The 26,777-nt window shown below is 32.9% G+C and overlaps 1 protein-coding gene across 1 annotated transcript in view; it reads left to right on the plus strand.

The window, feature by feature from the left end:
- Positions 1–26,777, plus strand: part of LOC140435052 (protein turtle homolog A-like) — a 580,999-nt gene that overhangs the window by 453,909 nt on the left and 100,313 nt on the right. The window contains exon 7 of the mRNA XM_072523739.1: positions 13,578–13,708. Within this exon, the coding sequence (XP_072379840.1) occupies positions 13,578–13,708 (131 nt within the window). The remainder of the gene's footprint in view (positions 1–13,577; positions 13,709–26,777) is intronic.

The following is a 26,777-nucleotide window of genomic DNA, read 5'->3' on the forward strand; positions in this document are numbered from 1 at the left end:
ACATTTCACGGAACAACTCCAAAGTCAAATAGAGCTAATTAAAATAAACGTGGAGATAATTATAACAGGAGACCTTAACGGCAGAACCGGAAGGAAAGAAAACGATAAAGTAGTGGGGAGATTTTGAGAGGATGAACAAAACGATAACGGAGAACGTCTGATTGAATTATGCGAACTAAGCAACCTAAAAATCACCAACGGATTCTTCAGACATAAAAATATTCATAAATATACATGGACGCAAGAAACACGAAAGCTGAAATCGATAATCGATAGACTACATAATAATCAAACATGATACCACCAAAAAGATCAAAGATGTGCGAGTCAAAAGAGGAGCAGAATGTGAAACGGACCATAGACTACTGACAGCAAAAATGGGCATTAATTGGAAACATAACAAGACCCCCTCCACAGAAGAACCGTTGAACACTATAAGAGAAAAACAATACAATATAGAACTACTCCAAGAACAATCAATAAGAGAACTATACCAACAACGTCTAGACCAAAAATTAATAGAATTTAGATACGGCAAAATCGAAGAAATATACGAGCATATAAAGGCGAGTATAAAGCAAGCAGCATTCGAAGCCCTTGGGGAAAAATAACATATAACAAATAAACAGCACTATTACCTATAAAATAAATGAACCAACAAAAAGAATAATTGAAGAAAAAAAGCAACTATACAGAAAATGGCTGACTACAGCCAAGTGAAAAAATAAATAACACAGCAAAAGAATGAAGAATGGGAAAGAATCTGCTTAAATATTGAAACATATATAGGAGGTACAAGAACTTCAGAGTCATGGAAATTACTGAGAGGATTGAAACAAAACTCAAAAGAAAAAATTAAATTGGGAAATATACAGAACAAAGAATGGAAGGACTACTACAAGGAACTATTAACAGAACAAAGACCACAATTCATTGGAACAGAAAACAGGCGAAGACGAAGCAGATTCCCACAACAAAAAATAGAAATAACAGATAGGGAAATGAGAACGGCCATAAAAGCAATCAAAAATAAAAAAGCGCCGGGACCTGGAGGCATCTCACCTGAGCTTATAAAATACGGATCAAAAAAATTACACCGGATGATACAATGGATATTTCAGAAAGCCATAAATAGAGAACAGCTCCCAAAGGAATGGACGGCGGTATATATGACATCTATATTTAAGAAAGGAGATAGAAAACGATGCGAAAACTACAGAAGAATAAGCGTAATATCATCAATAGGAAGATCATATGGGAAGATACTGCGAGAAAAGATAAAAGGTAAAATCGGGGAAGATCAGACAGGCTTCACGGCAGGAAGATCATGCATAGACCACATATACACACTGAAACAACTGTTGGAACGGAGAAAAGCAAAAAATAGGGATATACACTTGGCATTTGTGGACCTGAAAAAGGCGTATGACTCTGTACCAAGGTCAAAACTATGGGAGGCAATGTACAAATTAGAAATACATACGGAACTAATAGAAGCTACAAAAGCTCTGTATAAAGAAAATAAAGTGTCCATTAAAATGGGAACAAGAATCATAGGAGACTTCACCACAACAAAAGGGCTCCTGCAGGGTTGTTCCACATCTCCAACCCTATTCAAAATATACTTAGAGTAAGCCTTGACTACACGGAAAAGAAAATGCGAAGGCATGGGAGTACCGGTACGGAACGAATACCGATATACGTTAAGCTTTGCAGACGATCAAGTAGTGATTGCACAAGACCAAGACGACCTCAGCTACATGATAAAGAAACTATAAGAAGAATATACCAAGGCTGGCCTAGATATTAACCTCGCGAAAACAGAGTACCTATTTACAAGTGAAGAAGACATAGAAGATCTATAGATTGATGACACCGTAACAATCAAAGGAAACGATAAATTCAAATACTTGGGGTTTATAATCACAAAAAAGGCAACAACAGAGGAAGAAATTACACAAAGATTAGGACAAACAAGAACAGCAATCCGACAACTTAACTCAGTATGGTGGGATAGACACCTAAATATGAAGACAAAAACACAGATTTATAAAACATTAGTGCGAAGTATTATTTCATATGGGGCTGAAAATTGGATCATAAACAAGAAAAACAGCAGTAAGATAGTACCAACAGAGATGGAATGCCTGCGAAGGTGCTGCAGAGTAACAAGAATGGATAGGAGAAGTAATGACGAAATAAAGCAAAGAACATCAATAGAAACAGACATACTAACATATATAGAACAAAAAAGACCAAAGTGGTATGGACATGTAAGAAGAACTAGCGACAGCAGATGGATAAAGAGAATAATGGAATGGAGCCTCATAGGAAGGAGGAAAAGAGGGCGACCCCGAAAATCCTGGAGGAACGAAGTAGATGACGCCATGAATAAGAGAGGCCTAAATGATGGAAAATGGGACAACCGAGAGAGAGATGGAAGCAGTTGAGCGAGGGAAGGCAGTGTATACTGTAGAATCCCTAAATATATATATGAAAGAATTGCCATTTAACTTAACCCTTAGTCTCCCGACGGTACTTTTAAGTACCATCGAATTCGGGTACCCTAATATCCCAGGCACAAAATTGAATAATACTTACCACATAAAATTGTAATCACAACCATAAGTTTTATCTGATTCAGCATTAATGTCCAGTACAATGCAATATAATATTATAGATGTCTGCGCATGTCAGACACCTGCACGGTTCTATAAGATTTATACGCGAGCATGAAATTTTTCATGATTGTGTGGAAGTTTAGATTTGCATCGTTCGTTTATCCTTAATGTTTTAACACCTTATTTATGGTCCAGTTTTGTTTGTCTTCTAAAATTGTCTTCATGGACAACTAGACGAGAAGCAAGTCGAGGGTATGTTTCCGTATCGTATCTTTTTTTTATTAACTATCTCCCAATTTTTTATTAGGAATAGGTTTATTGTAATCGTGTATTTATCTGATTAGAGAATCTATTGCAACTGGCTGAATAATTTATGTATAAGCCATTAAAAAAAACCTAAAACACTTAATATGATATTCTTCTTTACCGAGTTACAGAGTATTTTATTAGAAATATTCTAAAATAATGTTGGCTCATTGTTTTAACACCTTCCAATACTTTTATTCAAACTTGTAAGTACACATGTTAAGATACTTAAACTAGTATTAAAAGATAGTTTTCCGCTGTTACCCGAGGCGTGCTGTATGGATAGATACTCCCTTTGTCCCTATCACAATCTACACCACTCGTAATAATCGTAATAGTCGTAATAATCATTTCAGCATGATTTTTTGATTTTTTTACATTTTACGTAAATATCATCCTTATGTCTCAATGCGATAGAGTAAGTAGTTTTTAAGTTATTTGCGTTTTAAGGTAATCTTCGTATTTTGTGCGTGGTTTTGTGTGTGGTTTCTCCATTTACTATATGGACAATTCTTAATGAAACACCTTGTATATATAGTAATATATGTAGTAATGCAACTCTGTAAACATTAAACAACCATAAAAAGGAAAAACTGAGAAATTCGAAAAGCTTATAGCGAATGAGTAAATGCTCCCGAAAAATAAATTAAATTAAGTGTTTTTTAATGTGGCCGTAAACTTGCCCCTTTGTTGCTTTTCACTAGCCATTGGATCAACACAAAAATAAAGGAATGATTAAAATGTTAACGAGTTTTTATATTACGCCTCATTAAGAACTTAAACGCAATCTGCAACAAAAACACATTCAAAGTAATAGGATCAGAGTGAATAGCTAATAAAATGTGTTTGAAATTGTCAATTTTCTTTTACATAAAATACTAGATTTTGAGTAAAGATATATTTACGTCTCCATAACGAACACCTACTTCTCCATAACAGACACTAAGGGGTAAAATAATTGCCCGTTGTGTAGAGTTATCGCTTAATATATTGTATATTATATACAGTGAAACTTCTCCATAACGGACACCAACTGGAAAAATAATTGTACGTTGTATAGAGTTCTGGCTTAATCAATTGAAATAAAAAAAATATTTCGATTTGCTTGACTTTAATTATAAATTTTCGTGCAAATTTGCATAAGCATATACACAAATAAAAAACTAATGTATAAAAGGTAGGTATTACTTACTAAAGGTTTGTTTTATCTTTTGAACAATATTTTTCACAATTTCTGACTCAACATCTAGAATAACATCAGATATTTTTTTACTTACTCTTGCATCACCTTTATATATAAGCAATAATTCTAAGTCTGAAATGAAAAAGACAGTCAAGATTTCATTTCAAGTACAAATCGTTTATGTATCTGTTTATACGTATTTCGCTTTAATAAAGCTCATCAGAAGAGTTATTCATAGGCGTTCTCAACGTGAAAAATAAGTATTTCCTGTCTTTAAGAAGCAACAATAAAATGGCTTCGAAATGGACGCAATAGCGACATCTGATATTAAATCCGTAAAATAGTTTCGAAACACAATTCAGATAACTGCCTTAATCTGAGCCTTCTAAAAATTGCAAGGCATAGCCAAACGTTGATAAAGATGTTAATAGAGACATGGGGAATCTAAAATTTGCATTCCACGACATGTCTCCTCAACTAAGCAGAAATCGTTAGCGAATTGGTTTCTTGTACTCATACAGAGAAGATCCGAATAAAATGAAAAAGACAGTCAAGATTTAATTTCACGTACAAATCGCCTATGTATCTGTTTATACGTATTAGGCTTTAATAAAGCTCATCAGAACAGTTATTCATAGGCGTTCTCAACGTGAAAAATAAATCTTTCCTGTCTTTAAGAAGCAACAATAAAATGGCTTCGAACTGGACGCAATAGCGACATCTGATATTAAATCCGTAAAATAGTTTCGAAACACAATTCAGATAACTGCCTTAATCTGAACCTTCCAAAAATTGCAAGGCATAGCCAGACGTTGATAAAGATGTTAATAGAGACATGGGGAATCTAAAATTTGCATTCCACGACATGTCTCCTTAACTAAGCAGAAATCGTTAGCGAATTGGTTTCTTGTACTCATACAGACTAGATCCGAATAGAATGAAAAAGACAGTCAAGATTTCATTTCACGTACAAATCGTCTATGTATCTGTTTATACGTATTTCGCTTTAATAAAGCTCATCAGAACAGTTATTCATAGGCGTTCTCAACGTGAAAAATAAATATTTCCTGTCTTTAAAAAGCAACAATAAAATGGCTTCGAAACTGACGCAATAGCGACATCTGAATTCTAAGTCTCTTAATTTTAGATTAGCACCATTTAAATTACTTATAGTTGCAGTAAGTACTAGTTCATCGTCACTCTCATTGTCAGAAACATTGGACACCTGTTCGTTTTCTGTAGAATCACTAACATAACTAGCTAAGTTTTTACCTCATAATTTTACGTCAATACGACTGCATCAATCTCTAGGTAGTTTAATTAATAAGTTTTTAACCCCATGTCTTTTGCCAAAATCCAAATTAAGTCGTGAGCAATCGTTATAGACTTCTCCAGTTCAGCCGTTGATAAAAAACATTCTATAGATGATAACATTCTTCTCGTTAAAAACTTTTATAGGAATTTAAAGTTTTTAATTATTTATTGGTCTTACGGTTGACAATCTGCTGTTAAGTTAGTGTAGTGTTAGGTGGAAAAACTATTATTGATCTGTTAGATAACTGAAGATATTATGGGGTGTTGCGTTATCTAGAAATAAGAGAATTTTTCTTTTTTGGCGTTGCTTTTTTTTCTGTCAATTGTATAGCCCATCTGTCATGATATTTCTAGTCATCCAGGCCTTCATGTTGTATTACCAGTCGACTTGGAGTTTATCAACATAAAAATTTTTAAGGCATCGAGGATTTTTAGTTTTACCAATCAACAAAGGTTTTTATTTTTCCCCATTTAAATTTGCACACAATAATACGTCAGCCTTTTGCTAGCAAATTTACTCTCAGTGCACTTTTCAATGCAAAATGTAAAAGTTTAACTTGGTAAGGCTCGATAATAAAGACCAGTCTCGTAAGCTTTATTAATATTTTCAGGTAAATAGCCACTTAATAAATTTGGCAGTTTTCTTTGCCCCTCCAAAACGTCGTCAAGGTTACCATTTGCAGCTTCTCCAGAAACTGCTCTAAATTTAATATTATTTCGTAAGCAAAACTTGTCAAGCCAACCATTGGAAGCTTTAAAATTCAAATTGAGTTCTTTCGCCGCCTCTAAAGCTCTTTCTTTTATTATCGGTCAAGATAATGAAATGTTTTTACTTTTCACTTTACAAAAGCAATCGTACATTATAGTTTCGATGGCAACACTTTTAGTTTAAATCCTTTTTTTTTTTGTTAAACATTACCACTTTCAATATATATCTATGTGCAGTTCTAATTTTCACATATACTTCTGCTTGAAAATTTAACAAAATGTCTGTATTTTTAAAAATGTCGGTTAAATAATTATCAACTATCTGTTATCTTCTGGCATAATATTAAAAAGTTCATCAGAAAAAAAGTCACCAACATCATTTGGATCGAAATAAGGAATGCCAAAAAACAATTTTAAATATTTTCCATAACAGTTTGATTTTTATATTCCGAGGACAAGCCTAAATTTTGAATTTTTCCTAAATTTTGAATTTTTCGGTACCAATTTTGTGTTAAATTACAACTAAAAATTGAGGAATTATTTTTCGTAGATAATAAAAAATTTTCACCTGTATTTGTTTTTAAATTTAAGTTCTTATCAGAACTTATTCCTATGACTTGGGCAATGATGGTGTGGATTTTCGTCTTGCAGCATAGATATTTCTTCGAACGTAAGAACGTAAGAACGTCTTTTGTCGTCAGCGGTAAATTGGTGAAATTTTCCTTCCCCAATTCCTTATGGACAATCTTTAAAGGTCTTTCACATATATTTTCTACAGCTTTCCTCTTTGTAGAATTACTAAAAATTTGCCGGTCAACGTGGATATCTGGAGCATGATTATGCTCCACCGATGCTTTTTCAAGAATAACGTAATTTCCATCACCTTCCTTTGTGTACACTTTTTGTTTACACCCTTTTCTGATGCATCTCCATCTAACTTGTCCATCTTTGAAGACATGGGCCTTTGAATATTTATATTCATTAGTTAATAATAAAAGTTCTCCCCTTTGACTAAACATAGTCGTTGAATTCGCCATTTAAAAGTTAAACACTAACGGACAAACTTATACCGTAATACTTGCAACTGAAGTGAATAACTGATAATATTTATATTCTTACTTTCAACTTTAATCAAATTTGGAATTTCCGGTCATTAAGACTTAATCCCCAACTTTCTCGGCAATGGATCAGAAAGTCCTTGGGATTAATGGGCCCAGGTAGTTCGTGGGGGAGTTAGATAACGCCGACAATAAGCCTTTATTTTTTATCTTTACCTTACTTTGTGGTTGGCAGGTAAAATAACCATAATTTCTTAAAAAAATTGAAGGTAAATTTTGTCAGGAGTTGTTGTGAAGAGGATCCGTTGTTCGGAGGTGTTTTCCTATTTACCCATATATGAAATGTTCAGTGACCTAAAAACTATCCTTTCAGCAGAGGTTTTCGTTGTGGAGAGGTCTTTGTTAACATAAATTTTACTGAATATATGAATACATATGAAACCTAGAGCTAAGATTAATAGTATGTATAGTAATGTAATAATAATGTATGAATGAACAGTCCATTATTTGTAACATTGTATTAACAACTGTTTATTGTTCGATATTGTTTGGGTTTTTGGGATATTGGGAGTTTGGGGGTATTGGGAGAAACAACACTTAAAAAGTCTGTTAGTATTTTAACAATATTTATATTAAATTGTGACCCTTCTTATATCAATTGGAACTAAGTCCCTATCGGAACTTGGATATCCACTATTTGATTAACTAAACAAAATATTCCTAACTGTATCATAACCTTTGACAGTCAAATTGAGATAAAAGTGATTGCCTTGATAACGCTATTCTCCATCTTCAAGTGTTATCTTCTCCTCAAAGGATGATAATCAACTTTAATTTTGAGTTCAATTAACTACTGCAGAAACTTGTACTTGTCATTACTTATATTTTCAAAATATTCTAATTGTCTTTTCATGATAGTGTTAACAATTTCGGGTCCAATATCCATACCGCAATAAATAATTGAAAATCAAAATTTCCATCTTGGTCGGTCCCATCTTACTTGCCTGAGCTGTCGTGTTCTTTCGAAAATTATTGTTTCGCTTATAATTTTACATACTTGATAAGAATAATTACAAATAAAAAAAGTTTGAAGCGCGAAAAAATAGAAAAAAATTTCACTTTTACTTCGAAGTAAAATAACATTTGTATATTTATAATAGAATTCTGTGCTTATTTTGACGTTTGAGTTTTATTGTACAATAAAAGCAAGCTTCATAAACTCAAAATAAGGTCTGTATATTTTTAAATATTATGCAAAATTAAAATCGATAAACGATAAAAGTATGTTTAGAATTTATGCAATTTTCCAATAACAAGTTTAGTCGTTCTTAGAATGCAGTCTTATTGATCTCAATAAACGGCGTATCTTTCAAGTTTATTTTCTGGAACGTTTTGTGAGGCAGCTTTGAAGGCAATGAGTTATTAAACTGCATTATCCTTTAAAATGGTTTTGATTAAGGTTTACCGCGGATTAAGGGCTCCGTTATATTTTCCTTTCACGACAAAGTATATAAGACCTTTGTTAGTGTATTTTGATTTGTTTAGAAGATATATACAAAAGATGCAGAAGTTTGTAAGTACGAAAGTGATGGACAGGCATAATTACCGTAAACTTTGATGAAACCAGATATTTTTAGTTTAATGCGGAAGCGGGTTATTGTCAGCTCGAATTTACTTGAGGGAAAATATAAACAACAATCTTAAATCAGGATCTTAGACGTCGAAGTAAAAGAGGAAAATTATACGGATCAGACTTTAACCTGATTTAATTTATTATCTTTACTAGCATCAAAAAACACATTAAAACACAGTAACCAAGGAACTAATATACAATACAGATAATTTACTCGATGATAAAAATAAATATTCATTAGTTAATCTTTTTCTTATAAAATACACGATAATGTCTAATGTAATTTCGGGATGGATCGAGTAACTCTACGGTTACTATAGCCGGCCCGTAACCAGATAAAATGTGAAGGATAATTGACAAGGTTAGCAACCTACCAATCATCAAAACAATTACATACTACTTACTCACTTTATCGTGTCCGGACATGTCATTTATAAAATTTCGGCCCAGTATCGGCTACGTCGGTTCCATCTTCTATTCTAATTAGAATTAAATTGTATTAAAATAACAAATAATAATTGTTACTGTAATAAAAAGGTTTAAATAATATAGGAAAATAAATAGAAGTGACAATGGAACAGGAAGCGACATAGATACAGATGAAGAAACGAAACGCAAAAGAAGAGACCAGGATGAATATTTTAGAAGCCGAAAAAATTACAAAGCGTACACCTTCTAAAAGTGACACGGAGAGAAAGCAAGAGACGGAGGATGCCATGATTAAAATTATGCAACAACCAATGGAAAAAAATGAAGAAATGATGAATGAAATAAAGCAAATAAGAAAAGAACAAATAAAAAATAATAAATAACTACAAGAGATAAAGAAGGAAAACAGAAATTTAAAAAACGACGTGAAACCATTACAAGACAGAATGGAACAACTAGAGAAAACAAGTAAAACGAAAAGTTTGATTATGTCGGGTTTAAAAATAGCATATAAAGTGAGGAACGCAACAAAAATAGGAGAGAAAGAGTATATGCCAGAGAAACAGAAACCTTCACGGATAAAATGGGGATACTAAATAGGAAAAGTGAGTTAAAGTATCATAAAGATCACATCTACATAAATAATGATCGGACAGCAAAATAAATAGAAATACAGAAAGAAATAGTTAAAATAGCAAAGGAAGAAAAAAGTAAAGAAAAACAGACAAAAATAGGCCATAAGAAGTTGTTCGTGAATGGGAAAAAATGGATATGGGATGAAGAAAAACAACAACTAAAAGAAAATAAAAAAAAATGACAAAAAACAAGTAGAAGAAAAACAACCGGGGAGTTATGATTCCGAAACGGCAAGGCAAAGAAATACGACCATGGAAAACGAAAAAATAAACTCAAAAGAAAGGCAACAATCCAAGGATATAATAAAAATTGGGACTTGGAATGTGAAAGGTACTTATGAGCAGGAAGCTTTAAGAAACTTAGACCAAATTATGAAAAAATATAGAATAGATATCCTTGCCCTGCAAGAAACGAAACAACTGGAAAATAAAATAATAAAATAAATAATACAAATGGGAAAGAACACACTGTTCAAAAGTGGGGGAACTAAGAGATATTTTGGAGTGGGATTTGATAACAAAGACATTCATAGGGTAACATGGACTTCTGCCGATGGAAAAATAAAAAATCAGATAGATCATGTCCTAATAGACCAGTGTCGAAGCCTTTAAAAAGGTAAAAAGTCAAAAAAAGTATAGTAGAATGAAACCTATTGTTTGAACTTAATTATTTATTTATTTTTTCTTCCATTTTTAGCATACTCACTTTCTTTTCCAATAGGTTTCATTCTACTATAATTTTTTTGGTTTCAAAAATTATCGACCCTGGTCTATAATTAAAAGCAAACATGATAAGGCAATAATCGATTGCACTAATTACAGAGGGACAGATACCAATAGTGACCATACGCTAATAATAGCAAAACTAAAACAAGAACTACCAATAATACCAAAACCTGTTAGAGACAGATTATATTACCAATTAGAGCGCCTTCAAGAGAAGCAGGTTGTAAACAGACTAGAGGAAGAAATATATAAAAAACTAGAGAATTCAGTCAAACAGGATATAGATGAAGAATGGCAGACCATACAGACAGCCACGTCGGAAGAAGCGGAAAAGTGTATTGGAAGAGAGCATATGAAAAGATGGCAAGACTGGTTCGATGAAGAATGTAGGAATGTTTTGGCAAGAAGAAACAGGGTAAAACTACAAAGAATGAAAAGAATTTCCAGAAAAAAGAAAAGAGAACAGCTAGAAAAGCAATTGAAAAACATAGAAGAGTCCTACATAAACAAAGAGGTAAAGAATTTCTACCAAGAAGTTAAGAAATCTAGATAAACTACAAAGAATAATTAACAGTATTGTAGAGACAAAGAAGGCTTACTTCTAGGTGAAATAACAGAAAAATTAAACAGATGGGCGGAATATTTCGAAGATCTATTGAATACAGACCAACAAAAGAAACTTAAGGGAAATGAGAATTGGCAAGGAGGTGAAGAAGGGACGTGCGAGCAACTAACTCTGGATGAAGTTAAGGAAATAATAAGAGACCTAAAAAATAACAAAAGTGCAGGAGAAAGTGGTATCCTAGCTGAGATTTTTAAGGAAGGTGGTGAAAGATTGAAGGAAAGGATATTTCACTTGACACTAATAATTTGGCAAAAGGAAGAAATGCCGAAACAACGGAATAGTGCTTTTATTTGTCCTATCTATAAAAAAGGAGACTTAACAGAGTGCAAAAACTATAGAGGTATAGCACTGTTAGAAGTAGTCTATAAAATACTTACAAAAAATATTACAAAAAGAATAATAAAATATGATAACAAAGTGGTTGGACAATACCAGGGAGGTTTTCGATCAGGAAGAACAACTACTAATCAAATAAGTATGTTAAAATTAATACAAAATAATAGCTACGAACAATACTTAGGATTACATTATGCTATTTAAAGCATATGACTCCCTAAATCGAAGGATGCTATTATGAGGCCATGGGAATATTAGAAATACCAGAAAAGTTTATAAGACGCTTAGGAACACGATGAATAAGGTAGCAATGGAAGGAAGTTTTTCAAGACAGTTCACAGTGAATAGAGGTTTAAAACAAGGAGATTCTCTATCAACGAATTTATTTAACCTAGTTTTAGAACAAATCGTAGGAAGATCAAATATAAGCACAAACAGGACTATTTTTAATAAAGAGAACAGTGCATAGCGTACGCGGATGATGTGGTGATATTAGCGAGAACAAAAAGACATTTAATAAAAGTTTTCCAGAAATTTTAAAAAGAAGCGAAAAGATACGGATTAATAATAAACCAAACAAAAACGCAATATATGAAAATACGAGGAGATATAACAAATAATAAAAATATATCAAAATGAAACGAGCAGAGACTGTCTATAGTTTTGAAAAAGTGTCAGAATTTGAATACTTAGGAGTAACCACAACGAGCTCGTTACGACGTTTAAAGAGCTTTGAGATGTGGGTATTTCGTCGTATGCTGAAAATTCCATGGACGGCCGAATTAGAAATAAAGAAGTTTTAAGGCGTATGAATAGAGAACGTGAACTCACAGAAATTGCCAAGAAGCGTAAAACGTCTTATCTTGGACACATATTTAGACACGATAGGTATAACTTCCTTCAGCTTATTATAGAAAGGAAAATAGAAGGCAGACGCGGCCCGGGTAGACGACAAATGACCTGGCTGCGCAACATCAAAGATTGGACAGGATTAGACTTTCATAGTTTAATAAGGAAAGCCTAAAATAGGGAAGACTTTGCAGAGGTTATCGCCAACCTTCGCTAAGAAGACGGCACCTAAAGAAGAACGAACGAAGAATGGCGCGAACATTTCTGACAGTAAGATTTTTACTAGCAGGTAGAACGGACGATATTTTCTTTATGATAGGTCTCGATGTCGAAGGTAACCGTATGCCGTCATCTCTTTTATTAAGACAATTTGGGCTTCTTTCAATTTCTATGGCTTCTCGACATGGTCAACCACATAAACCATGCAGCTTCAATCAGTGACAACTTCATAACGTATTCGTCCTAATATGTGTATTTTAATAATTGTGGGTCCATGAATGTATGTTAATTAAATAAATAATTTTAAAATGCCACATTAGATATATACACTTAGATTGTCTAGGTGGTGTATAATTTTGAAAAATGTTTACACAGGATTTTTGTTCAGTTTTTTTAATCAGTACAATGAACATCTCGATACTTTTTTTCACAACTTTTTGCTGCAACCTCACACAACTTTCGCATCAATATTGAGCTTTTTTTTTTCAATAAATTTAATTTTTTTTTCTACAGCATTCAGCGTATCGTTAAAATTTATCACGTGCTGTTTTTCCTCATTTTCAAGTAATAATATATCTAAGTAATAAAACTCGTAAGGTAAGCCGTTATTTTAAAAATCCTAAAGGTAATTTTTTGAAAATGAAAAATAATGGGGATTTGGTAAATTCATCTGCGATAAAGTAATATATATATATATATATATATATATATATATATATATATATATACATGCCTTTTACTTTCATCGCAGATGAATTTCCCAATTTTTAACAGTGTAGAGGATATTTTTGTAAGTACCTGAAATATATATAAGTCATAAATCACAAACCACCATTACATCTATAAAAGTTGTTCCGTTTTATATGTCTATATGTCGATGTCGGGTGATAATAAAAAGCAATGTAACGTAAAAAATATTTTTTATTATTTTTCAGATCCTCCGCAAGTGGTTCTTCATCTGGGTAATACTCTAAATCCAGAAGACATAAAAGAGGGAGACGACGTTTACTTCGAGTGCAGCATCAAAGCAAATCCCAAACAGCACAGAATCTTATGGTATCACGAAGTAAGTACATTTACTACTTTATTTTTTTTTCTTTCATTTACATTCAACTTTCGGATAAAAGAGAATGCTGAAAGAACTCGCGCATATTTTTCTTTGACCTATTTCAAACAATTTTAACGAAGTGGAATTCCGAGGAATCTCGTAGATAATAATATTGTAAAGTGCTTAATATTTTTTATGTGTAGCAGCATTTAACGGTTAAGGATATTTTAAAATGCATTTTAGCTTTCAAAAGAGATTTATTTTATTTATTATTAAACAGTGGTGGCATTAATTGTATTATTCGACAATAAAATTTAATCTGTGATAGTTTTTTTAGTTTTTTAAACTTTTTCTGTACCAAATAAGGTTATTTGGCATAATTTATCCTTTATTCCCAAAAAACTGTTTAATAAAACTTAAATGTAGGCAAGAAACAGTTTCAAAATCGTTTTTATCTGTACTGTGGTGGTATAGTGAAATGCGCATGCGATAAACTTAAAACCTATATAAACTTAAAAAACATAACACTGACAACAACTCAGTGGCGGTCGATTAGGGTCGGCCTATAGATATTATAGATTTTTTTTAATATTTAATTTAATCAGTATTTCGATAATTAATTGTGGCAAGTAATCAGTTAATGTCATTTGTTTTTGTGAAATAAAAAAAGTATCTGTGAGATAATAACGACTAAATTTTATTCATGGTTTTTAAAATAATTCGTCCAATCTAAGCGTTAAGTGATCCCTGTGTAAGACACTTTTCAAATTAATAATCCGAAATCGGATGTTGTAATGTTTGGTATAGGAAGGTCTTTTTGGAAATCCATCGCTATTAATTCGAACTCTTTACTCTTCATACCTCTTTTTCTTACTTCTTTTTTACGATCATAGAACACTTTGGCCTTTCCCAAATACAATTCGTGTTCTATTTCCTTCTTTCTTAGTTCTTGAAGAATTTTCGTGTCATTTTCTTTCGTCGTTGAATCATTTTTATTTTTCAATAGTGCTGTTTTCTCAGCAGTATATTTATCGCAACTACTGCGATAAATAAAGCCTTATACATATTGTACATTTTTCTTATTGTTAGACTGTCTGTTAAGTACACCACTGTGGATTTTTTTCTACTGTAATGGTTCTGTCGGACCTGAAAGGAACTAATATGATCTTTACAGCCGCTAACGTGGTCGAAGGCTTTGCACAATGTATGTGTCTATATTTACCCCTCATATCTGTAGGTGCCTTACTAGTTTTCTTTGGAGTCTCCTGAATCATTTGTAGAAGACGTCCAGTAATGCCATGTAATGAAACAAAAGCTCTCATGCAAACTGGCACTTCAATAAAGTTACTATGGTTATCAACCGGACGCTGAACTCTTACTTTATAAAAATATGCTTTATCGCGAAACTTGGCATTATTTTCATTTTTTCGTGGTCTGTGGTTCTTTATTGAAATCATGGATATAAGACCAGTCAAGTAACTGTTCTGATTATCTCTTCTCGACATCCTATTAAATTTCTTAATAGTGGTATTTCTTTCCAAAAATCCAATCTTTTAAAAGCATTTGTACCAGGAGCACTTACAATCTGGCCTTATTTCGTGTGAACTTAACCTCAATTGCTTCCTAATATCACATAACCTTCCACTACTTCTTTTTCTCTTCTTAGATCCCACGTTTAAGTTCTGCACAGTACTTTCATCACTGCTGTCAGAATTTACAGTCTGTCTTTCTTTTTATTATAATATTTTAAAATACACTACTACTTATTTAAAAATGAACATAAACAAAACAGACTCTAAACTAAACCGCATACTTGCACGTGTACTATAAAAAAAACCCACGATTCGTCCAAATATATGATATTGCAATGGTCTTTTCGCAAACGTCGTATAGTTCTCAAATAATTATGGCGCCAATGAATAGTATCCTCTCGCTCCACCATGATGCTTCTTCGGTCACGTTTCTTATAAACAAATCCAATATCTTTCAGAAGTCTGTATAAAGTAGAAAGAGACAACGGCTGTATATTCTCATTACCTTGTATGAAGTTATGTATATGCTTTAAGAATGACGGCAAATTTTTCAATAAAAATTCACCATGAACAATTTTCCGTAGAATACTTCTTACACCCTCGTCATATGTGAATATTCTAGAATTTGATTGACACACTCGTTTTTTAGGTTTTTTTGGCGATTTCAACGTTCCACTCTGTTCTTTTTCTTTTTTGAAATTGTAAATGCTTCTTTCGCTAACACCAGTCATCAACGAAGTACGTCTTACAGCAGTACTTACATTAAGTTGTTCCGTATTTTGTAAAAAACACAACACATTTAACACTACGAGTTTAGCGCAACCGTTAAATAATTCACCGGATTTAAACTTATGGGACTCCATGCTCTCTGTTGAAACTCGAACTAAATTTTGAAGTGTAGTTTCGTTTTCCAAAAGCACTTTCACCCCCTACCCATCCTTAGGATGGGTAGGAGGTGAAATAGGGAAAGCTTGGAGTTTATCAAATACTAATTATGACAAACAAGTTTATGGCCATATTTAGGTGATTATGTTAATGATGGTAATTTGTAGCAGAAGTTTTACAAAAGAAATGAAGACCTATTAATAGAAACAACTTAACTGTATTTTTAATATTTTACATACAATAGAAAAAATCTAATTTCTATGAAAGAATTTGAAATTTGAATATTATATATAATATCTATAAATAATATCATTTCCAAGTTTCCAAATTCTTTCCTAGAAATTATGTAGGTTTTTTCTATTTTATGTAAAACATTAAAACTACAGTTATTGTATGTTGTTCTTGTAAAGAGGTGTTTAAATGTTACTCTTATGAATATGATTCAATTGTATATCTCATGTTGACGTTTTATATGCAAAATTCATAGTTTTCGTTGTCAATAACTCATCAATGCCTTTTTATTCTACTGTATACGTATACATGATATAAAATATTTTACTCGTACTGCCGGCAGATGCATTTTATCCAAGCCGGTCTTGTGAGACAATGAGCAATCAACAGCTGGAGAAAACCGACAACCCTGCGCGTTTATTCTCCATAAGAAAAGCATTGCCGTATCTTACCCGTACTGCACTCTCAGTGTGACATTTTCTATAGACGAATAACCAATCTTTTTAATCGTGTGTCGTCTAGCGGTCTCGCAGAAAGACACAACGTTTTTGCAGTGTTTTACATGGACTTTCAGCATTTTTGTCGTGGATGAGATTAGTTAGTTTGTGAATAACTCTTAGACTTACATCGATACTGCCAAGCAGCCCAGGCAATTGGAATCTACTTTTTACAAGTAGTTTTTTGGTACAATATTCCCTTTTACCATAAAAATTTACTTTCATCGTTTTTGCCGTGTAGGCTTCATTTTATTTAGAAAAATTTCTAAATTTTCCTGATACATAGGCGTACTGTCCTTATAACGTATGACGAGTATATGTAAAGGTTATGTTTATATTTATTTTGAATATTTGAAGAAGGAAGGCTCAATCCTTGGCCTAACTCAATTAGGGTTTTTTTACGGCTCGTTATAATAGAAAAAAACATGGGAACATTTTTTTATGTTTATCCCTATTTTAGAAACATATTTACTTTATATTTTAGATTATTTTACAGCAAGTGGTAAAACGGAGAACACGGAACTCTTTTTATGACATGCTGTTAGTTGTTATGGCTTTCAAAACACACATCAGTACGATCGTATAATATTCTAATGCGTTTTAATGTGGTAATAAAACAAAGAGCAATACCAAAGCTATAAAAATGTTTTAGCATCTACCTGCAATTTTATAAAGTGTATATAAAAAGATACCTAATCTAGTAAAATTATTTCGCATAATCTTTTTTCTACAGCACTTATTCATGGGGTGTTACTGAAAGATTTCTTTTTTACAGCTCATAAAAAATGTTCAATTATCGCTCATAAGTTAAATCTCGTGGGTGCGATAAAGTCCCTCAAATAGGTGGATATCTACGGCAGATACGGTTAAATACGAGTTATGGCACTTGAAAGCTTTAAAAAAGTAGCCCCGCTACGACTCGAAAGATATGTCTCCCACGAGATGCGGTTTTCTCCTCTCCAGGGTCATGAATTATCGGTGTCCACCTATTAAATTCATCCTACCATTCGTTCGGCTTCGATTTTTTTCAGTTACTTATGTTGTGTTTGTTCAGGAGAAAAAGGACACAAAGGCCGTTGATGTTGAAAATTGAAAGGGTCGGCTGCGGTTTCACATGGCTAAATATAAATGTTTTCGATGTAACGGGGAACATGCCAACAAAATATATGAACAGTGAAACAATCGTCCGTTGTTCAGGTTGAAAATGAAATCCGTAACTGTAAATTTCTTTTTTACTCGATATAAACATTGAAACAAGGAAATTGTAATTAACGTTGCCCTTGTGTTGTTTTGCATTAATTTCTAATCGACCCGGCAGAATACATGTATAAAAAGTACAAAAAATTATAACGGTAACATATACACGGTGACCAACTTTTGTGACAAAATCAGTTATATCTGATATTATAATAGATATCAAAAAAAGTTATTTGTAAAAACAGAAGAAAGCTGTAAGCTTTACGTTACAAATATACAGCGTCTTACAAAGCACTGTACCGCATCGAAGATATTATTTTTAAATGAAACACCCTATATTTTTTAAGCCCTTCTCTCTATTCGGATTGCCGAATATCTTCTTCTTTAAGTGCCATCTCCGCGGCGGAGGTCGGCAATCATCATAGCTATTCAGACTTTTGAGACGGCTGCTCTGAAAAGTTCATTTGATGTACATCCGTGCCACTCTCTCAGGTTGCGCAGCCATGACATTCTACGCCACCCTATGCTTCTCTTTTCTTGGATCTTTTCCTGCATAAGCAGTTGGAGCAAGGTGTATTTCTCTCCACGTGTAATATGTCCGAAATATTCTAATTTTCTTGATTTTATTGTATTTTTGCCGAATATAGGCCTCTCCTAATTCTCGCCATTCATCTCTGTTGTTTGTAAGACGTTTCCACACTGGTCCTGCAGTTTTTTTAATATCGTCGCTCCAGCACATTTGCGGTCTTCCTCGTGGTCTTTTGGCTTCATATGGCCGCCAATTCTCGATCTCTTAAGTTCATCGGCCATGCTTAAGACGTTCGTTATGTCCAGCCCATTTCCATTTTAGTTTAGCTGCCTGATCTTTTACTTTTGTTCTATTACGAATGTCTTGATTGGTTTTATGGTCTTTGAGTGAGATACCCAGCATCTGTCGTTCCATAGCTCTCTGAGTTTATCTGATCTTCTCCATGTTTATTTTAGTGAATGTCCAGGTTTGAGCTCCATATGTAAATACAGGTAGGATACAGAAATTTAAGTACGTATGAGAGTCTTCCGAATGCAGACCATCCCATTTTTACACGTCTGCTTATTTCGGTAGTCTGATTTTCTTTGCTTACCTTGACATTTATACCCAGATATATATATATTCATCTACGTGTTCTATCTCTGTCCCTTCGATGTTTATCATAGGTTTGTCATCTTTGTTTGACATTAGTTTAGTTTTGCTGAAATTCATTTTCAGTTTTTTTTTTAGTGATTCTGTGTGTAACTCCTCAATCATCGTATTCAGTGCATTCCATGTGTCGGCTATTAGTACTACATCATCTGCGTATCTAAGATGGTTCAAGTATCTCCCGTTAATAGGGATTATATTATTTATGTGAAAGAAGTGAAATTGGTCGATAATTTTTCAGCTCTGTGGTATCTCCCTTTTTGTGTATTAGTATTGTTTTAGCAGTATTCCATTGTTCGGGTATTTTGCCTTCGAATAGACATTTATTAAATAGTATTATTATATATGTGATGGCTTCTTCCCCGCCTTTCTTCAGTATTTCTGCTAGGATTCCCTCGCTTTCAGGAGCTTTATTCCTTTTTATTTCTTTTACTGCTCTTTCTATTTCTTTGTGGCTTATTTCGGGCATCACTTCTGAGTTGACATTTGTTATCTGCCTTTTCAAGTTCTGCTTTGAGGAGTTAGGGGGATCGTTTCTGGAACGATACAGATTGGCGTAGAACTTTTTAATTGAGTTTGCTATATCAGATTTATTTTTTCTAGTTGTCCATGTTAATTTTTAATGGGTATTATGTTTTTCTTTCCTAGTTTCGGTTTAGTGTATTTGAGACTTCGGTTTTTCTCTATGACTTGTTCTATACGGTGTTCTTGATGTTTTTTAATGTCCTCTTTTATCTGTTTTCTTATTACTCGATTAAGTTCTTTAAATTCTGCAGTGTCTCTTTTGTTTTGTCTCAGAAGATCTTTTCTTTGTTTCAGCATATTTTGTGATTCTACACTTATTTTGGATTTTGGTTAGCGGTTGCAACTTCTTAGTTTGCATTTAATAGTTCTTTTGTTATGACTTCATTGATTTCATTTGAGCTAAAATAATTAGATTTAATATTTTCGCAAGTTTTAACTTGCTTTTATATTGGTCTGTATTAGATTTTAGTTTATATGTGTCTATATTCCAAGTTTTTCCAAATTTATTTCTATTTTTATTATGTTTTATCTCTAATTTGGCTCTAACCATTTGGTGATCGCTACTTACTGACGCCGTATTTATTACTGTTACGTCCTTGATGATATATGTTTTGTTACATAGTATGTAATCTATTCCTTTCCGAGTTTTTTCGTCTGGGGATAGCCACGTCCACTTTCTTTGAGGTTTTTTCTTATAGAATGTGTTCATTGCATAGTATTTGTGGGCTTGTAGGAAGCTAACCAAAGTTTCTTCTCTCTCATTTCTAACTCCATAGCTAAATTGTCATATATAGTTTTCGGTTTTTTCAAGTCAAGGTTAAAAAAAATCTCATGTTCTATATAACACATTTATTCTAAATAAAATTTAACAAAATTATAGATAAATACATATCCATCGATCAGTTGACGCTACAGCCATTCATGAGCTCTGGACTGTCTCAAAACTTTCTTTCATCCTTCGTATGAAGAAAACCCGTCAGATGATGAAAAGCTATCACGATCACTACTATTTACATTGTTAATTAATGATTTAGGAGAAATATCCACTCTTGTGTCCAAATCCCACATTTTATCTTCTTCTTTTTTATTTTGTCTTATACAATTTTTTCAAGATTCATGTGTGACGTTTTGTATGGCAATAGCTAACCAGCTTTTCACCTCCTCCATTTTAAAACTCCAGTTGTTTCTTGTCACTTGTTTCTTTATGTGAGCTCATATAAGCTTGATAGGGTTTAGCTCACAATGATAAGGAGGAAGGCGATGTACAATTGTTTTTTTTCACGAGCCATTTTGTCGACAGTATATTGCTTAAATTGGGGTATGTATATCTTCCTGAGATTTAATAATTGTACTTTTAACATGTTGTTCTGATTCATTTCTTATCACACATAAAAGAAACGACATACAGGATTTATTTATCATTAGATAACCAAGCTTGCCAAACATGTAAGCAAACCAACGACTTAACAAAAAACTGCCCAATGTCTACTGCGATTCTTCTTCTTCTTCGCGTGCCATATCCGAATTATTCGACGTTGGTGATCACCATTGCGAAGGTTTCTCGATCTTCTGCAATATGGAATAATTATCCTGCATTTGATATCTGATTTCATCTATTTTGCCTTTTAGGATCAGTTGTTATATTTTATATCGACTTCTCCTTACTATATTTTTCAAATAAGACAATTTTTGATGTTTAACGGTCTTTAGCAGTTCTTTATCTTTGTTGACGCTCCTTATTACTTCTTCATTAGTTTTCCTTGTTGTTCAAGGTATCTTCAGCATTCGTCTATGAATCCACATTTCCAATGCTTCAATTTTGCTCATGATACAAAAGTACGGACCAAACATAGCACTTAACCATTCTACCATTCTTTGTCTTAGTTCTAAATTGAAATGATTATTGCAAAGAAATTACTTTTTTTTTCTATGTCTGGATCTAGTTGTTCCGTTATCACAGTTCCCAAATATGTCATTTTGTGAACTTTCCCAACTTGGACTCCGTTTAATGGAAGCTTTGCATCGGGATGTGGGTCACGACTAAACACTAAAAATTTGGTTTTGTTTGAGTTTATTTTAATGCGCATTTCCTCTCCTACCTCGTGAATACGATCAAGCAGAATTTGGAGACCTTCGATATTATCTGACAGAATTACTGTTTCTTCTGCATATCTAATCACATTAAGTAGTTCCCCGTTGATTTTTATTCCATATGGTTATCTCTCAAAGGTCTTTTTAAATAACTGGTCCGAATAAACATTGAACAGTGTTGGCGACAAAAAGCAACCTTGTCTGACTCTTCGTTGTATGGAAATTTCATCGGTGTAGTTATCTCCAATTTTTATGATAGCAGTTTGATTCCAGTACAAATTTTTAATTACACGAATATCCTTTTCATCTATTCCGGTATTTTTCAGTATTTGCATTCATTTTACATGCTTTACTTTATCGAATGCCTTTTTAAAGTCCACGAAACATGTAAATACATCTTTTCTTTGGTCACGGCATTTTTGTAATAGGATGTTAGGCGCAAAAAGTGCCTCCCTGTTCCCATAGCATTTCTAAAACCAAATTGGGTATCTTCGAGATCTTCTTCGCATTTGCGTCTAATTCTGTTGTGAAATATTCTTAGGAATATTTTAAGAGTGTGACTCATTAGGTTAATTTATCGATATTCTAAGCATTTTCTCGCATTGTGTTTTTTAGGTACTGCAACAAAGATGAATTTGAGCGAATCTGTGGGAATCACTCCGGTGTGTGAATATATTGAATTAAAAAGTCTTCCTACTACTTTTATGTTATCATCCTCTATTAGTTTCAGCATGTCAGTTGGTATATCATCTGGACCACAAGCTTATCTAATTTTAGCATTATTTATAGCGTGTTCTACCTCGCATTTTATAATTTCTGGGCTGTAAGTATAGTTTTGGTAGAATTCGGCAATATGATTCCTATCTTCAAACAACTCTGATATATACAGCTGCCATTCTTTTCTTGTTTCGTGCTCATTTACAACACTTTTGTTATTATTATCAACGAGCACAGAGGGAAATCGTTTTTTAAATATGTTACTCATTTCTTTTTCCTCCATTTCGTCGCACCTTTCTCTTATCCATTTTTCTTTGGCTAATTTGATCTTCTTTTTTATTCTTCTCTGCAGGTGTCTATATTCTGCTTCATTAGATTTTATCAGTCGACATTGTTCCATTAATTTCAAGATGTCGTCTGTCATCCATTTATTTTTCTTGATTAAGTTTTTTCTATAATCATTGTTTGTGGAGATTTCGTTAACTTGATTTTTTAAATTCACTCCATAGTTCTTCTGGATCTTCTAGTTATTCTCCGATGTTTTTTATTCTATTGTTAAATTCTTTTTTAATGTTATGTTTTATGTTTATATCGTCAAAGTTAAGTACATTGGTTTTTGGTTGTTGTCGCTAAATTCGTTTTAATGTTCTAACTACTGCGATTACAACAGATAATTCAACATCAAATAATACATTTCCAAAGATAGACCCAATTGAAAACACAACTAATCTACCAATTCAAAAAACCCAAAAAACACTCATCAACAACAATCGAAAAAATAAAGCATACAAACAAATAACCCAACCACTAACTACCCAACAGCGAAAACCACACATACACTTAACCAAAAACGATTCGCAAAAAACAAACGAACTAAAAATTTATCTAGGAAATAAGAGTGCATAAAAACACAGACAAAACACAAAACAAATGCATAGTATCCCAAATCTCTTCATCAGCTGCTACATCTACAGAGGAAGCTACTTTTATAACACCAAAAAATAAAGGGAAGAAAGTCAAATTAGATCATAATTTCAAAACAAAAAAAAAGAATTGAAGACATGCTAAGTTACACTAAAACATTATTTTATTACCCAAACTACAACTACCCTGTAAATTAAACTATCTGAACAGTTATTAGGTTTTTTTAAAAATTGTGAGAGCTCACAAGACCCGTTGAGTATTGCCAAAATATATACAGGAGAAGCAGCAGATATGTTAACTTAATTAACTACTTATGTATATAGATGATTTATATCAACTCTCACATTAATTTAAATATGCTAATGAACTTGCGTAGCCGAAGCGTTATTAAATAAAAACAATGTTTTCATTGGATGGAGAATCCAATTCTTCGTGCTACATTTACACTATAAGAAATAAAATTTAAACTTTTCTAAGAGATATTAATTTGTCAACAAAAATTTCCTATAAAAATATGTCTATAAAAATGGAAGCTAAATTTTGTGTGTATAAAATTGGAGAGCCTAATACTTTCTAAATTACATTTCAAATCTCCCCCCATTTCTGAGGCGAAGGCAAAAATGGTGTCAAATATAAAAGCCCCGCGTTAAAATTAAATCAATCAGAAAGTGATTAGTCCCCGCAAGAACTTTATCCATAAGGAGTAAAGTTAGTCTGGGGACAACATCCACCGACACCACCCTCCTACCCGAATCAAAGTTACGACAGTTTGGCCGACATTCGTTTCCTTAATTTGGCTGGTTACGTCTCTTTTCTGGCCAATAGGAAACAGCTTCGCTATTCCGTGTGTTCTTATATGAGTACTGGAACTTTAATTGAGGTGCTAAAGTTTTATGCCTCACGAAGTTTTCGAAATGTTTAGACTACGCATGGGAACTGGAACAAAGTGTTTAATGGGGATTAGTGATACTTCGAAGATTTTAAAAGCTGTTGGGTTTCGAATATACGGATATTTATCTTTTGTTACTTTACACCGGTGAACATCTCGCGTTAAATTTAGATATACATTCTCTTCGCAAACATCCGTATATTAAGGATTAAGTGAACCTCTTTATTATTGATTTAAATTTTATTTTTAGCTTCAATTTTTTTTTATTTATTTAAAGAGACAAAGTCGCATCCACCCAAAGGTTATTAGCGACATTCCTGTAACATTTGTAATAATATTAAATTAACATTTGTAACAATCAATCATTGTAACAATTAATTACAATTTGTGAACAGTTAAACATTTGTAACAATTAATTAAGTTAAATTTTGTGTAACATATTTATACATTTTAAGTAACCTAATAAATTGTTCGGAACTAAACTTTTGTTGAGGAGTGCTTTGAGGTTATTTGGCAAATTGTAAAACCTTCTTTGATTTATTGTATTTAGGACAGTCTGTCAAGAAGTGCTTTATACTGTCTACTGTATTGCATGTTTCGCATTTTGAAGGTTCACTATTTGAGAAGAGATAGGCGTGAGTATACCTACAGTGTCCAAGTCGTAGACGTGTAATAATAGTTTAGCATCTTTTACTTCTGGCTGTGGACTTCCATGAAAAACTGTCACTTTTGATGGTTCTGAGTCTCGAACTAGAGTCATTCCACTCCCGATTCCACGCACTTAACACCTTATTTTGGAAATAAACTTTTTCCTGTAGGCATATTACATCAGGAGATTGTTCACCAATTAGATGTTGGAGCATAGCAAGTCGATGGAAAAATCCATCAATATTCCACTGAAGTAGAGACTTGAATTTTAATGTTGGCCTAATTGCGATGTATCACTTTCCGCGTCCGATGCCTTACTGCCAAGATAATTAAGAATTTTTTTCCTTACGGAAGTGAATTTACGTTTTATTATTCTTTCCTTTAAATGGGGGTAAACTTGACTGAGCATATGGGACAAAGCTGATGGGTCTGTGGTATATTCTTGAATTGTGGTTATAGGATCTGTTGATCCCGTGATGTTCATTGGGAGCATGTTAAGTTGATCAAAGTTTAGAGGGAAAGGTAGAGGGTGATTTTCTATAAAGTTTTTAGCAGGGTCAAGTAAGAGAGAAAATTAGCATTCAGAAGTACTTTCTGAACTAATTTTAGCTTTTTTAGACTTTGCTTGGACTTTAGGTGGTGGAAAAATGTTACATTCTTTTGAGGATGGATCTGCTTCATGTGAAATAATTTCATCAAAGGTACGTTTTGGTTGATTAATTATGTGACTGTCCTTATTTGATGCATCTACTTGGTTCTGTACCTCTGGGATATTAGAAATAGACATTTGTTTACACTGAGAAGTGTTTGTGTCATTGGGTCCTTGCAAGGATATATTTGTTGCGCTGGATACCGATGCTTCATGGTTTTGGTTGGGGTTTAGTTGAGTTAGTGGTTCGTAGCACTATGAAGCAATGTGACCTGCCTTCTTGCATCTAAAGCAAACTAAACTGTCTTGAGAAATGAATATTTTATATATCGTGTTTTCAAAAACAAGAGCCATGTTTTTAGTTTCTTCCAAAAATTGTCAAAAATATTTTTTCTGTCTTCGTCAGTTATTTGAACACACATAAATGAGCTCATCCTTTTTCTTTTTGGTAGGGAATTATGAACGTTTGCGACCTTTGATAGCTCTAGCATCTCTGTCTTGGTTGTAGGTAATTACTCGTAAGGGCGTTCTTTTGTAGCCAATATAACTTTCACCGCTTACTTTTTTTTTAACGTTTCTCTTCTTTTTGCCAAAACAGTTTTTTTGTTTGTGTTGAAATTATCTATATATTCAGCTTTATCGGTACTTTCTATAACTACCTCATTAAAACCAAAGTTTGTCTCTGCAGAATTATTTTCGTATACATGCCCTCCATTCACAATTCCATGTTCTGTAATAGAATCTCTTGCTCCCTCCTCTATATGCATATTTTCTGTACATTCCTTTTGAGGTTCTGTACCTTCATCAACGTTTTCAAGAGCGTTATTTAACATCAAAAGTAGATCTTCATCAGGAATCAATATTGTTTGAAAATCAAACTCATTTATTCCACCTGTAACGGTTCCAGGAAGTGAAGGTTCTTGTAAAGTGCTTACAATAGCCAAATTAAATATTTTTTTAGTCCGATCTGCAAAAAAAACATTATAAGCTGGTACCTGAATTATATTAATTAACTTTTACTTATCCAACTTTTACATAAAATGTGCTGTGCATGAATGTATTATAGACAACTTAAAACCTGATTTTATTAAGCGAACAATGTGTAAATAATATTTTTGGGACCAG

The sequence above is a fragment of the Diabrotica undecimpunctata genome, chromosome 2 (genome assembly GCF_040954645.1).
Source record: "Diabrotica undecimpunctata isolate CICGRU chromosome 2, icDiaUnde3, whole genome shotgun sequence".
NCBI classification, from domain to species: Eukaryota; Metazoa; Arthropoda; class Insecta; order Coleoptera; family Chrysomelidae; genus Diabrotica; species Diabrotica undecimpunctata.